We start from the raw sequence: 13,950 nt of genomic DNA, 5'->3' as shown, positions 1-13,950 counted from the left end.
ATATATATATATAAAGAGAAGTTTATTATCAAGGAAATGGCTTACGGTTGTAGAGTCCCAGGTCCCCATTGGAAGAGAAAACATTTCCTGTGTGTCCATTATATTGGAAGCAGGCTACACCCACAAGGAGACATCCTTTCAATGTTGGCTGTGTATCATCACAGAGTTAACTATGCTTGTATTAGGTATCATCACTATGGAGATATGCATATCTCAACTGCTAAACCTCTGGAAATCCTGGCCCAGTCAAATTGACACAGAACCCTAACAGGTGTCATTGAGTCCGTTCCTCCTCATAGCAAGCTATTATACAACGGAACATTCTCGGAATTATGCTACATTTGAGCCCACTGTTGCAACCATTGTGTGTGTCAATTCATCTCACTGAGGGTCTTCATCTTTTTCACTAACACGTCAAGAAAAGGGGTTTGTTATTGTTGCTAAGTGTCGTGGAGTCAGTTCCTAGCCATAGCAACCCTGTATAGGGTTTCAAGGAGCAGCTGGTGAGCTTGAACTGCCGACATTGTGGTTCAAACCAACTTTACAGTCCAGTGCATTAACCCACAGCGCCACACCAGGACTACTTAAAAAAAGGGAGTGGGGGTCTTTTTAAGCCATGGAAAAAACTATTTTAAGGTCAGAGCTAATATCAATTTGTTAACAAAATTCAAGTGTACGTCTTCTGAAATCATTGAAGCTTTGCACCAACTTCACAGAAATGCTGCCCACATAAAACAACAGATTTTAGATGCATAAAGCATTTTAAGGAAGGTCAGGAAGACATCAAAGGTGATCCATCAAAGAGAAGACCATCAGCCTCAATGAACTGATTGGCGTCCAGAAACGAGTGCAGAAAGACCTGAGAATTACCATTAGTGTAATAGCTACTGAGTTGGGGTCCCACATTTCAATTTTAAACAAGCATCACGGCCTCAAGGAGCCCTGGCCGTATAGTGGGTTATGAGCTGGGCTGCTAACCACAAGGTCAGCTGTTTGAGTCCACCAGCCACTCCATGGGAGAAAGATGACGTTTTTCTGCTCCTGTAAAAATTTACAGCCTCAGAAGTCCTGTACAGGATCACTGTGAGTTGGAACTGACTCAGCAGCACACAACCACCACTACCACTCAGCAAGCTTTCGACTAGATGAGCGTTAGAAGTGTTTCTCTAGGATCAGCCCATTCAAAGAGCTGATTTTCCATCAATCATTTAAGCAAGATGAAAGGTAATGAAAATGATTCTATGCAGAAGTGACTCAACACCAGCTGTTGTTGTTTTTAACTACACCAGAGTCCCTGAATTGTTGCTGTTGATAGTTGCTGTTGAATTGGCCCCTGACTCTATGTGTGACTAAGTAGAATTGCTCCAGAGTGTTTCTTGGTTATAATCTTTATGAAACCAGATCATCAGGCCTTTGCTTCTGCAAAATTGCTAGGTAGTTTCAAACCAACAAACATGAGGCTAGAATACAATCATAAAACACCCAGAATTACTAGTGTGGGATACACCCGGACTGTTTGTGACGCAACTCTAGAGAAGGGGAGGAAACCCCCCAAAGTCACTGAGATCAATTGTTCCTTATACTCTATTAAGCTCCTTATTAAAAAAATAATAAGGATGACTTATTTTTCTTAAAAAAATAAAAGAAAATGATTCTGTGGAATGAATTGTAACCAGTCTTGAATTTGCCAATACAATCCAGAGAGCAAAGCCCAATCAAAACAGTGGCTTCTAAGGGGATGTGCTGGGCCAGTTAAACTCAAGGCAGAAACATCAGTTCAGAAGGTTATAGTGGCCGGTTTTTTGGGATTCCCAAGGGGTAATCTCTATAGATTTTCTCAAAGATCACAGGAGGATCACAGGGGCTTATTAGGAAGCAGTTTTAAGAAAATGGAAAACTGCATTGGTGAGAAAAAGGCTAGGAAAGTTGCTCTGAGGAAGTTTTTCCCATTATAACAATGTACTTATTCACTCTTCAAGTGCATGTCCTATGAGAATGTCACTGGAAATTCTTACTCCATCCACCCTATACCCCCCGATCTTGCCCCTTCCCCAAACCTAAAGGAAATTTAAAAGGAGCACAACTTGAGTCCTTCAAGGATGTCAAAACTGCCATTTTGCAGAACTTTTTGAAGGGTTAGAGACATGGAAGCATTTCCTTCAGAAGTGTATAGACCTAGATGGAGGATAGCTCATGAAACAATAGCTTTATTTTTTATATTTTTGTTTAATAAAGATTTTTATGCTTTTGTAGCAATACTTTCATAGAGTCATGGAACTACTCCCTTGAGCATGGAAGATGCTCTTTTAATGGAAGTTGGTGTGGCACTATGGGTTAGTGCGCTGGACTGCAAGGTTGGTTTGAACCGCAAGGTCAGTGGTTCAAGCTCACCAGCTGCTCCTTGGAAACCCTATATAGGGTCACTATGAGTCAGACTGACTCGACAGCACTTAACAACATTTTTATTATAACAGATATATCTGGTTATATTTCCAGGTACAGGGGATTGATGAACAAGGAGTTAGGAAGAGAAGTAGGAGTTAATTTATTTACCCTTGGTCACAATCACATAATCTGAATGTTTCTACAGATGATTCCTGCTTTGTGCTCAGACCTGGGAGTGAGCACCGAAGGAGGAAAAAATTTGGTCTCAACTCAATAACCCCAAACTGCCACTGAGTCAATTCCAATTTATAGTGACCTGTTGTTGTTGTTATTAAGTGCCATCAAGTCAATTCCAACCCATTGCGACCCTGTATAGGATTGCCAAGGAGCAGCTGGTGAGTTTGAACTGCCAACCTTGCAGTTCAAACGACTTTGCATTCTGGCACATGAACCCACAGCGCCACACCAGGACTCCATAGTGACTTTATAGGACAGATTAAAACTGTCCCATAGGGTATCCAAGACTATAATCTTTATGGAAGCATACTGTCACATCTTTCTCCTGTAAAATGCTTGACAAGTTTGGTCTGCCATGCCAAACTTTTGGGTAACAACCCAGTGCTTTAACCACTGTACTACCAGGACCCCTCTCAACACCATTTCACACTTGTATGCAGCTGGTTTTGGCTTTCTGAGAACTGTCCTGATGAAGACTAAAATCCTAGTGGTAACACCATCAGATAATGAAAACCACTGGCAGCTGAAGTTCGCCCAGTTATCTCCAAACTAGGATCCAGTCTTTGCAGGTACATTTTCTCTGCTTCAACCCTTTGAGCAAGATGTTTGTTATACACATTTTTTCCTCCCCAAACTAGGGGAGATTATGTCTCCTGCTTTTGCTCAAACTGTTAGTAAGTAGCCAAGGCAGGATTTAACCTAGATATTCTGATCCTAAAGCCCATACTCTGCAATGCTGCCATGGATAATGAACAACAAAGACCAAAGTAGCCTTGAGTTCTAAGGGTTTCTATCTTTCCAACTGATCCCAAGAACCCTGAGTCACATTTCTGAGCATTTCCCACAGTGCCACTGGGTATGTAATTGAGACTTGATAATATTTGTGACCTGGAAACTAACTCTAGCTTTTGAACTTACACCAGGTGTGTTCTGAAATAAAATTAATCATATGCAACTATCTAAACAGACTATCATATTACTGTTGGTAAGTGCCGTCAAGTCGATTCCAACCCATAGCGACCCTTTATAGGGTTCCCAAGGAGCAGCTGGTGAGCTTGAACCACCGACCTTGCAGTTTAAACGACTTTGCAGTCTGGCACCTTAGCCCACAGCACCACACCAGGCTCATAGATAATAACAATGGTCTCAGTTATTGGGCAGTGGTTCCATGGTGTAAGCACTAGACTTCTAACCACAAGATTGGATGTCCAAGCCCACCAGCCACTCCTTACAAGAAAGATGAGAATTTACGCTTCTGCAAAGATTTACAGCCTTGGAGCCCCTATACAGGGTCACTATGAGTCAGGACTGACTTGACATTTAACACTATAAACTAGATGCTTCATATACTTCCTTTCTAAGCCCCAGATCAACTGGATTCAATTCAACAGACCAATTGTTGAATGCCTACTGTGTGTGTGCCAAGTTACGCTATTAAGCTCATTTTACAAATGAACAAAACAAGGCTTGAGTGACTTACAAAACAAGACTGAGTACTTACTTATGTGATCACTCTATCTTCAAGCCTTATCTTGTGAGACCAAAGTTCGCTACACCCTCTTCTCTATCCACCCTATCTTCCCAAAGTATGAGCACTTGCTAACAGTGTAACAATGACAGAATGGTTGTAAGTCATTATTGTTGGAGGTGTTACCATAACTGTCTCCACAAACCCAAATTCTGAAGTACTACCAGAGGACTTCTGTTTGAAGTTACCTTTGGACTGGGTCCCTCCACAACAGCCTCCTACACAGGTTCCCCAGAGCTATCTGCCATCCCCAACAGGACTGTATCTTGTTTCTACCTACTTCATTAAAGTCTTCTCCTAGCGCTGTACATAAATTAATTAGCACACATTCTCTTATAATAAACAGCCTCTGGATTTTAGCCTTCATACACAGAGAAAACTAAGGATTGGATTTCCAAGTTAAGAACAATGTTGGTTTCTCCCACGTTCCTTTAAAAATGTTGAAATCCTGCTGAGGCTGCCTCCAATGGCTAGCTGGGGTGCCCTCTGCCCAGAAGCTACCCAAATCAGAGGAGCCATGAGAAGGGCAGCCAGGGGAAATTTCACTGATGAGTGGAGCTAATGCATTGTAATTAATGGTAATAAAAATAGATACTGCATGAGAGAGAATTGACATGCTAGGAATCCCTACACCCGGATAGAGTTTCTCACAGGTAATGGAAAGAAGAAGAAGAAAAAGTCACTTCTTACAGGAAATCTGATCTACCCCTTGCCCACAGAGGATTTTTTCTTTCTTTCTTTTTCTTTTTTTAAGTAAAATAACTAAGGAAATGCAACTAAAGACAGGAGCCCCAGAAAAATTAGAATAACTCCTCTTAGAAAATTTTCTTTCTTGTAACCCAAGGGAAACTGGCAGTGTTAGATTACTCAGTAGGCAATGTAAACACGCGTTTACTAATTTGAAGTGAACAATTTCACATTTTTTCACTATATTAAAGATTCTATTTCTAGGTACAGCTGGCAACTGTCTCTCTCTCAACCCCACATCACCTTGCTACAAAATCAAAACCTCTTTTCAAATGTACAATTCCAGAGACATGAGTACCCAGTAAGCAAGGTAAGCATGGTCTTACTTCCATTTACTTACTAATCTGTAGTGAACATTTTCAACAGAAGTAAGTCCACGCTTATCTTGTTCATTAGGCAACGCACCCTTAGAACCTATAGGCAATTAGACCTGGAGTGTCTAAGGTTACAACATAGCTTCTTGGGTCCTTTGCTGACAGATCCCAGAGCCCAGTACTTCGGGATAGCAGAAGGCACCTCAGAACCTCTGAAACTTCCTGTACAGGGAACAGGGGAAGACCGGAACGCCATTGGGAGAAAGGAATAGGAGACTAGAAGAGAAAAAGGCCATTCTCCTATTGGTCTACACGCTTCTCAGTTGTTGCTATCAGTCAAAACCTATTGGTCATTCAAGTATCCATTCTATACATTTCCTGCGTACCCACTATGTGCAAAGGTGAACCAGACAGGCCAGGGAAGACAAGAGATGGAGAAAAGTAGGTGTCTGTCCCCAAGGATACGCTGCCCCGCAAAACCTATTGCATTTCTAGTCTTGAGTGAGTGTCTGCCTCCCAGGGAACATAGTTCACAAAAGTGCCCCACTTCTCGCGCCCTCTCTGCTAGGTCATAGGGCTAGGTAGCGCGTGGGTGGTTCCCTCTTCAGAGAACACAGCGAGCGCCAGTCCACCGAGTTCAATTCTGGGACCAGCCGCATGAGGGCGCTCGCGCGCACACACTTCAGAAGGCTGGACGTGGGATGCACAGCCCCTCGACCTCCCCCGGGTAGGAGAAGTAGGGGAATCCGATGGCGGGGGTATTTGGGCTTTCGAAACCAACAGTCCTGAACCTGACCCTCTCCCCACTCCCGAAGTCCCTCCAGAACAGCCCAGTGAACCCTGGAGGAAGGACAGCAGGACTGAGGCATGACGGCTGGTGGGGACTGAAGACCACCGCGAGGTGAACCGAGCCCGGCCGCTCCCAGGCCTGTGAGCCCACCGATATCGTGTTCGGCCCTGGCCAGCCTCTGACCACTCTGTCGATTTTCCTGACCTCCAATATCGGGCCGCCAGAACCAGTTCTCACTTTTTTCGTTTGAGCAAGATCCCCTGTGAGCCCGTGGCCTCCAAACCGTTTTCTCTTGAAGACCCTCCAGGCCGCTTCGTGGGCCAGGGCAAGGCCTGGAGGGCGGAGGGGAGCCACGCCCTCTCCTCCTCGGTGGCCCGGAGTCCTGCTGCTCCCCTGCCCAACTGCTCTGGTCCCTGGGGCCTTACACCGTGCCACCCACACGTAGCGCCGACGACGCCCCAGTTGGCTACGGAGCCCCGCGCCGGCAATTCTCCCGGGGCTTCGAGCGCTGGGGGGGCCATTCTCAGAATCCCCGCGCCTTAACCTATCCCAAACTCTAGGAAAACGCGTGAGCGACTTTGCTGCGTCCTCCTGGACAAGACACAGCAGACAGACTGAGAGGACGGTGGGGCAGTTGGCGAGGCTCCGGGAGTCGCCGCACGAAGCTCCAAGCGGCCTACCGGACCCGAGAGAGCTGTGGGAAGCGGCGGGAAAGCAAAGCGCTGTCCGGGAACTGCGCCTGGCCCACCTCCAGGTCTGCTCCGGGTCTGGCTGCGTGCAGAGAGGGCCAGAGGTTGCGTGGGGTGGGGGTGGGGGGGCTCTCCAGCCTTTTTAGACTGGAAAAATAGAACTTTAAAATAAAAGAAATAAATGTTTCTGGCCCTCTGGTTTGACACCAGGCCCCTGCGCTTTCTCTTCCTTCCTGAAGTTGTAAACCAGGGTGGAGAGGAAAGTTTGCCCGGAGCGCAGGCCTTCCTGTGGGCTAGATTGGAAACTGCCCGAGCAACTTCCTCCCTAGATCACACCTGTATTCAAATGGCCCCAACCCAAAGTTAGGGAAGCCCTTAGGAGGCCTGTATGGTTGCTATCGCTCTTTCCCCAAAAGTCCCATGCTTGGACTTTGTGTCAGTCCTGGACTGGACAATGGGCGCTGATGTCCCTCAGACCATTTTGGGGGGACTTTCTGCCCAGCTCCTAACGCAGAGTCCAAACTGTCCCGGACTAAAGGTAGTTTGTCACCTGAGCTCATTAGGGCACACCCACTGCCCACCCAGATGCTGCCTTCCAGAAAGTCAGATCCCAGGACGCTTCCAAAACGTCCTGAAGATGTAAAGACATTTCAGGGACGCCCAAATTTCCCACAGGTACACAAAACTATGCTCCCAGAGCTTGCCCTACTAGTTTGCTTAAAGGAAAAGCAAATGTAGGCCTTTTGGATGAAGAAGGTCTTGTTAAGTGCCATCTCATTGGTTCCAACTCATAGCAACCCTGTATAGGGTTTCTGAGGAGTGGCGGCTAAGTTTGAACTGCCAACCTTGCAGTTCAAAATGACTTTGTGGTCCAGTGCTTCTCCAGTCCAGGTCTTAGTAATGGAAACAGGGGAGGGGTTCCATTGATTGGAGTGGGATTGATCTGGGGTGCTGGGTGTGTGTTCTGACTACTGGGACTCAGCTGTGATTGCCTTAGGGTCAGGTTCACATCTATCAAATTCTCACCCAGTGCCTCCCACATCATGTGTCTTGTTCAGACTGCTGATCTGGGAGAGCACTACGGAGTGTTAGGGCAGGAATCTAACTGCCACTGCTCAGGAAAAGTTCTGACTCAGATCTCTTTGAACTAATTTCCTATAAATATGGGGGAAGGAGGATATGGGCACACATATGTACATTGGGCATTGGTGCTACAGGTTTTCCATGCTTATTACATAATGACTTTTCATATAGCATACATGTCTGTTCTATCTCAACTGCTGAGCAGTGCCTGGAGGTTGCTGGCAGGGCAGACTCTCAGGCTTAGGGCCCAGGAGCAAAGAAGGTACTAGGAGGGACAGTGTCTGAAGCTCTGGAAAAGACCAAGATTAATATTCACACTGGCAGAACATGGGCAAGACCTAAGCCTGGTAGAAATTCAGTCCCCAGCGTCTGTACAAGGGAGGAGTGCATTCACCTAAGGCTGTAGCCCAGTTTGCAAAGATTACCTCCCTTATCAAGATTAGGACCACCTCAGCCCATAACCAAAGGGGGCTTGAGAAGTTACCAGACCTCTTTTAAAGGTGGAAGAAAATGAAACAGAAAAACAAGCCAGTAGCTCATAGTCTCCCAGGAGAAAGTCACTACTCTACCCCATTCTCCTGCCCCATGACTGCCCTACAGTCATGTCCAAAACCCAGACCTACCTGCCTGCCTGCCAACCAGATGCTCTCAACCACGTATCTGAAGAAGGAAACTTGGAAGCGGATGCTGCCCTGTCTTAGACATCAATGGGATGGGAACCAAACCTCAGCACACCCATGTCTTCCCCATGTCTCCAGGGCCCTTTAAGCCTGGCTCTGGGGTATTCCGTGTGCAGCAGACCACAGGATGCAGCAGTGTCCTTCCCAGGCCGACACCAGACATCTCCTAGATTTCTGAGACTACCTTGATTTCCCCAGAGAACTATCCCAGCACTGGCTTGGGCTTGGAACCTACTTTGACAGAAGGGAAATAGCCCTGGCAGGCTCAAAACCAGGTCAAGCCCCAAGAACCTAAAGTCAGTAAGAGCGCCAGGGTTCCATTTCTTGACCCTGGGAAGACAGTTTGGAAATGGATACTTAAAGGGGTAAATACGGGTCTTGCCCATAGATATCAAGCAAGGTCCAAGCATGAACCCAGGACTCCCATTTCAGTGCTCTCAGCATCAGCTCCAGAGAAAGTTTATAGGGGGTGGAAACGAAGAAATGGTGCCTTTGACCCAGGTTCCACAATCCTAGACTGGGGGCGGACTCTGGGCTCTGCGCTGGCTCAGGTCCAGGCCTCAGCTCCCACCGCGGGCCAGGAAAGTGGCAGTGAGACCAACAGTTTTGGATGCGGAATCGGTCCCCGGCCCCGAGTGACTGGGAACGAAGAGGGGAAATCCACATGGAAAGGACAAGTTCAGGAAGCCCGGGACTTTTCAAAACCAAAGAAACTGTATTTAACCACCCACCTCCCACCTCCAGATTGTCTGAGGGCCCTTCTCCCAGAGAATCGGCACCACGTGTTTCCAGCCATGAGCCCTGACAAAGAAGCCGAAAACAGGACCTCTTTTTAAGTCCCTTATTCTGAAGCTCAGCGACCAGGCTCCCAGACTGAAGTGGCCAAGTGCCTCAGTAAAGGTAGGGAGGAGAGTCCGAGACGCGGGTCTGCCTTTACTCTCTCCTCCCGGACCACCCACTAGGGAAGCATCATAGCAGTCCTAAACTGGCAGACCTCGCCTCCCTGTGCGCAGACTGCCTGCCTGCACTGCTCCCTGGCTCTGCGCCGCCGCTGCTGGCTGGAATCAACTATTGTAGAGGCCACCAAATAGCCAGGCGATAATCCGGCCGCGGGACCCTCGGGGTTAATTCTGAATCCCCCTCTGGCAAAGTACTGTCAGCCCGGAGCCGGGCGTTACTAGCCTCAGGGCAGATGGCCAGATTAAGAAAGGGAGGAAACGCCGAAGATCTCGGGGAAGCACGTTCTCTGGCGTCCGCCCGCAGCCACTGCTAAACCTTCCCCACTTCTCTCTCCTCCTTCTGGCTTTCCCTTAAGGACCGCTCAATTGCCAGGTTCCTAAAATGGGGTGGGGCTATGTCAGGAGAAGAAGCTAAATCTTTGAGGGGACCCCACATACCTCCAAACTCTCCCATTTTACTAGCCAGTTCCTGGGTAGAATGTACCCCAGGAGGGGCGCAGTGACCCTGTTTGGGGGTGGGGATTTGTGCCTGCCCTTGCCAAAAGCTACGCAAAGTTGCCCCTTTTCCCCAAGGCTCTTTTCATGACTATCTTTCTCCCTGGCACCTTCTTAAACAGAATTTAGCCCACTCTTCTCCCTTCTATCCTCTCCATCTCAACCTCCCCTTTTCTTCGCCCAGCGTCCCAACTTCCCCCTCCTGCGTCCTTCTCCTCTCTATCTCTTTGGGCGTCCGCCCCGTCAATCATCATTGCTGCCAGCCCGGGCCCGGCCTCCCTCCGCCTCCCAGGCTCTAGATGCGCCTCCGGCTCCTGTCTTGGGCCGCCCTTCGCTTTGCGCAGAACGGGGCGATCTGTCAGCAGAGCGGGCCAGGGGGAGCCGCCCGGCCCTCCGGAGCTCAGGTTACCAGTGACTGACAGCGTCTCCATGGCGAATAATTTGACTCCGACTATTGTCTGGCGCGGGCAGGCCCCGGGTCAGATAACCAGACCAATCAGGGCCCGGGCCGCCGCGCCTCATGCCCGCTTAGAATAATATTATTAAAAAAGCAGTGAACGAGCTAGACGGGAGGGAGAGCGAGGGAGAAGCGAACCAGGGAGCGGCGGGCGGGCGCGTAGCATGCTGAGCGGCGCCCCAGGCGGCCCAGCGGTTTGGGCGAGGTCTTCGGCGAGGCGCACAGAGAGGCGCGGGCCCCACGACAGGCGCGGGGCCGCACTGCAGTGACTAGGGGCTCGCCGGGAGCCGGCGCGGAGCTAGGGGGGCCCGCCCCGCCCGCCTCCTCTGCCGGGACAGCCAGGGGAGGAGGCGCCCATGCGGGGCCGCGCAGCACGGTGAGGGCGCGCTCGGGCGGGCGGGGGCGCAGCCGGCACCATGTCCATGCTGCCCACCTTCGGCTTCACGCAGGAACAAGTAGCGTGCGTGTGCGAGGTGCTGCAGCAGGGCGGCAACATCGAGCGCCTCGGCCGCTTCCTGTGGTCACTACCGGCTTGCGAGCACCTCCACAAGAATGAAAGCGTGCTCAAGGCCAAGGCCGTGGTGGCCTTTCACCGCGGCAACTTCCGCGAGCTCTACAAAATCCTGGAGAGCCACCAGTTTTCGCCGCACAACCACGCCAAGTTGCAGCAGCTGTGGCTTAAGGCGCACTACATCGAGGCCGAGAAGCTGCGCGGCCGGCCCCTGGGCGCTGTGGGCAAATACCGCGTGCGCCGTAAATTCCCCTTGCCGCGCTCCATCTGGGACGGCGAGGAGACCAGCTACTGCTTCAAGGAAAAAAGTCGCAGCGTTCTGCGCGAGTGGTACGCGCACAACCCCTACCCTTCACCCCGCGAGAAGCGCGAATTGGCCGAGGCCACCGGCCTCACCACTACGCAGGTCAGCAACTGGTTCAAGAATCGGCGGCAGCGCGACCGGGCGGCGGAGGCCAAGGAAAGGTACGAGTAAGTAGAACTTTGGCGCCGACTCCACTGGGCCCGAGGGAGGGGGTCCCGGAACTGCACAACCCCGGAAGAAACTTAAACTGGCCTTACCTTGGTGGTGCTGAGGTTGTGCGGAGACCGGAAGAGCAGGGATTTGTCCGAAGCGGGTTAGGCAATCGAGGAATTGTCAGCTTCCTCCTGGTTACTTGCTGAAAAAAGGGAAGAAACGGCGAGTTTCAGAGCCGGGTCAGGACAGTGAACCTGGAGCCCCTGCATAGGGGATATGGCAGGCAGGACCTGATCCATCTCCAAAGGACAGTGGGTGTTTCAGATTTCAGGCTGGCTCTGCATATTCGCCCGCACTTCCCCCTAATCCTTACTCAACTCAAGACCAAAGGAACATTAGGGGTCAGAACTAGCAATGGAACTTCTTTGATACGGCCTGGATTGAGAGAGGCCTGAACAAGAATTTCCCTTGCCCAGATAGAGGAGTTAAGAGAGGGAGGTCTTCATCCCGCATAGAAAGAATCAATAGGCAAAATGCTTTCAGGAAGAAGTGTCAGACCTGACAAATAGAGAAATACATGCTCTTTTTTCTGCCGTGCTAGGCCCAGCGTCCGTTCCCTGGCTAGCCAGGCCCTTGATTTCTCTCTCCTCAGGTAGGTCTATGAGACGCCCACTTTCTGTAGTGCCCTAAGAGCCGTAGAAGGGCTGGGAGTTTCTTGTCTTCATGGAAACCAAGACTTCCTGACTAGCCTAACTGCTGACCATTAGGCCATATTGGGTACCTGCCCTGTGTCTCCCTCAGAACCCCAAATCTGGAGAGGAATAGGGGAGAACCTGGCTGTGGACACAATCCAGCCCAAGAGTACTGGCAAAACAGGAAACCTAGGGCCTGTGGTGTAGAGCACATGCAGCGGAGAGCCGGGGAAGGGTCAGAGATGGGAAGAGATCTCTCAGCCAGCAAGTAGGCAGGCCTGATCTCAGACCACAAGGCCCAGCAGTGGGAAGGCCCAGCAATCAGCTATGCAGAAAGTTTCCTCAGGAAAAAAAAGGAAGAAAAGGTCTCTTGGGAAGCAGGTAAAAGACTGAATGGAGGTAGGATTTCAGATCTCCACTTCTGGGCAGGGTCTATCAATCAGACAGGGCAGGAGGTGAGCTCTCTGCTAGTCTCCCCCCTTTACCCAGATTGGCATGTATCCAGACGCCTAAAGATTTGGGTTCTCAGGCTAGGCCTGAGATTGAGGGTTTCAGTACTTCTGAGTTTCAGGTTATGGCAGAAAAGTCTAGCTCAGGATTATTAATCCACTCCCTGGGCCTACCCGCCAATCTTCCAGATCCTGGCCCCCAGCTGAAGTTTCCACTGTGGCCACCAAAGCAAAGGACTCTTCCATCCTTAGGGTCTTGTCCTTAGCCCAGTGAAGAGAGCACTCCAAAGGCCTGTGGGCCATGGGCTAGAGCAAAAGAACTATTTACCCAGCAGCCTTCCCACCTCCCCCTCATTCCCACCCCCAGCCAACAGTTTCCCTTCCACAGTAAAAAAACAAAGATCCCTGTCCTGGAACCGGTAGCCTGGAACCAAGGTCCTTGGTACCACTTCCATACAGTAAACTCTGCTTGAGGATCCAATCTGAAAATCCAGGTTTCATCTCTCTGCCTGCTCCCCAGAACAATCCACCAGAGCGGGCCCTGCTTCCTGGTCCTCTGCTCCCAGAGGTGAGTTAGAAAGAAATTTAAATGTAGGAATCCAGAGAGAGACGGAGAACATACAGAAAGCTGGAAAGATATTTATGAAATTTAGGGCATGAGAAGTAGAGCGATAGAGATAGAAGGGAAGGAACAAGAGGAAGAAATCAGTGTTGAAAGAATTAGCACAAAGTCTGAGGTCTGGCGGAAGCCGGCAGAGAAAATGGTCGAAACCGAAAACACCCGCAGGCAGTGCGGAGAGACTGGGGCAGGCAGCAGGCGCTGACCCTGGGTGTTGGGGCGCTGAGAGGCATGGATTTCCCCTGACTCGGCTGCTTTTCTCCTGCACTTGCAGGGAGAACAGCGAGAATTCCAACTCCAACAGCCACAATCCACTGGCTTCGTCGCTGAACGGTAGCGGCAAGTCAGTGCTAGGCAGCTCCGAGGACGAGAAGACGCCGTCGGGAACGCCAGATCACTCGTCGTCCAGCCCCGCTCTGTTGCTCAGCCCGCCGCCACCACCCGGGCTGCCGTCCCTACACAGCCTGGGCCACCCTCCAGGCCCCAGTGCCGTTCCCGTGCCGGTGCCGGGAGGAGGCGGTGCGGATCCACTGCAGCACCACCATAGTTTGCAGGACTCCATCCTCAACCCCATGTCGGCCAACCTCGTGGACCTGGGCTCCTAGAGCCCCGCCCGCCTTAATGCGATTGCCTTCCGGTCTTGGGTCTGGAAAACTGTGAGAGACCTTGTCCATAGGCGCCCGTGCCCGCAGCCCCGCCATATACTGAGGAATCCGCACGCTGAGCGGGCTTGTCGCTGGCTCGGACAGGGCGAATGGCAGTCTGGGTTAGTACTTGTTCGGGATTTATTTTCAACAAATTGGTATTTGAGATCCTTTGGCGGATGGAGGCTAGGTCTTGGTCCAGGGAAGGGAATAA

General features: G+C 50.3%; 1 protein-coding gene across 1 annotated transcript; it reads left to right on the top strand.

The window, feature by feature from the left end:
- The first annotated feature begins 10,509 nt into the window (after positions 1-10,509).
- SIX2 (SIX homeobox 2) lies at positions 10,510-13,697 on the top strand. Its single transcript, XM_006839415.1, has 2 exons — positions 10,510-11,340; positions 13,367-13,697. The coding sequence occupies exons 1-2, from the start codon at positions 10,781-10,783 to the stop codon at positions 13,695-13,697; spliced, it is 891 nt and encodes a 296-aa protein (XP_006839478.1). The 5' UTR covers positions 10,510-10,780.
- The last annotated feature ends 253 nt before the right edge of the window (positions 13,698-13,950 follow it).

The sequence above is a fragment of the Chrysochloris asiatica genome, unplaced genomic scaffold (genome assembly GCF_000296735.1).
Source record: "Chrysochloris asiatica unplaced genomic scaffold, ChrAsi1.0 scaffold00024, whole genome shotgun sequence".
Classification (NCBI taxonomy): Eukaryota; Metazoa; Chordata; class Mammalia; order Afrosoricida; family Chrysochloridae; genus Chrysochloris; species Chrysochloris asiatica.
The sequence above is the reverse complement of the archived record's forward strand: the minus strand, read 5'-3'. Positions and strand labels throughout refer to the sequence as shown.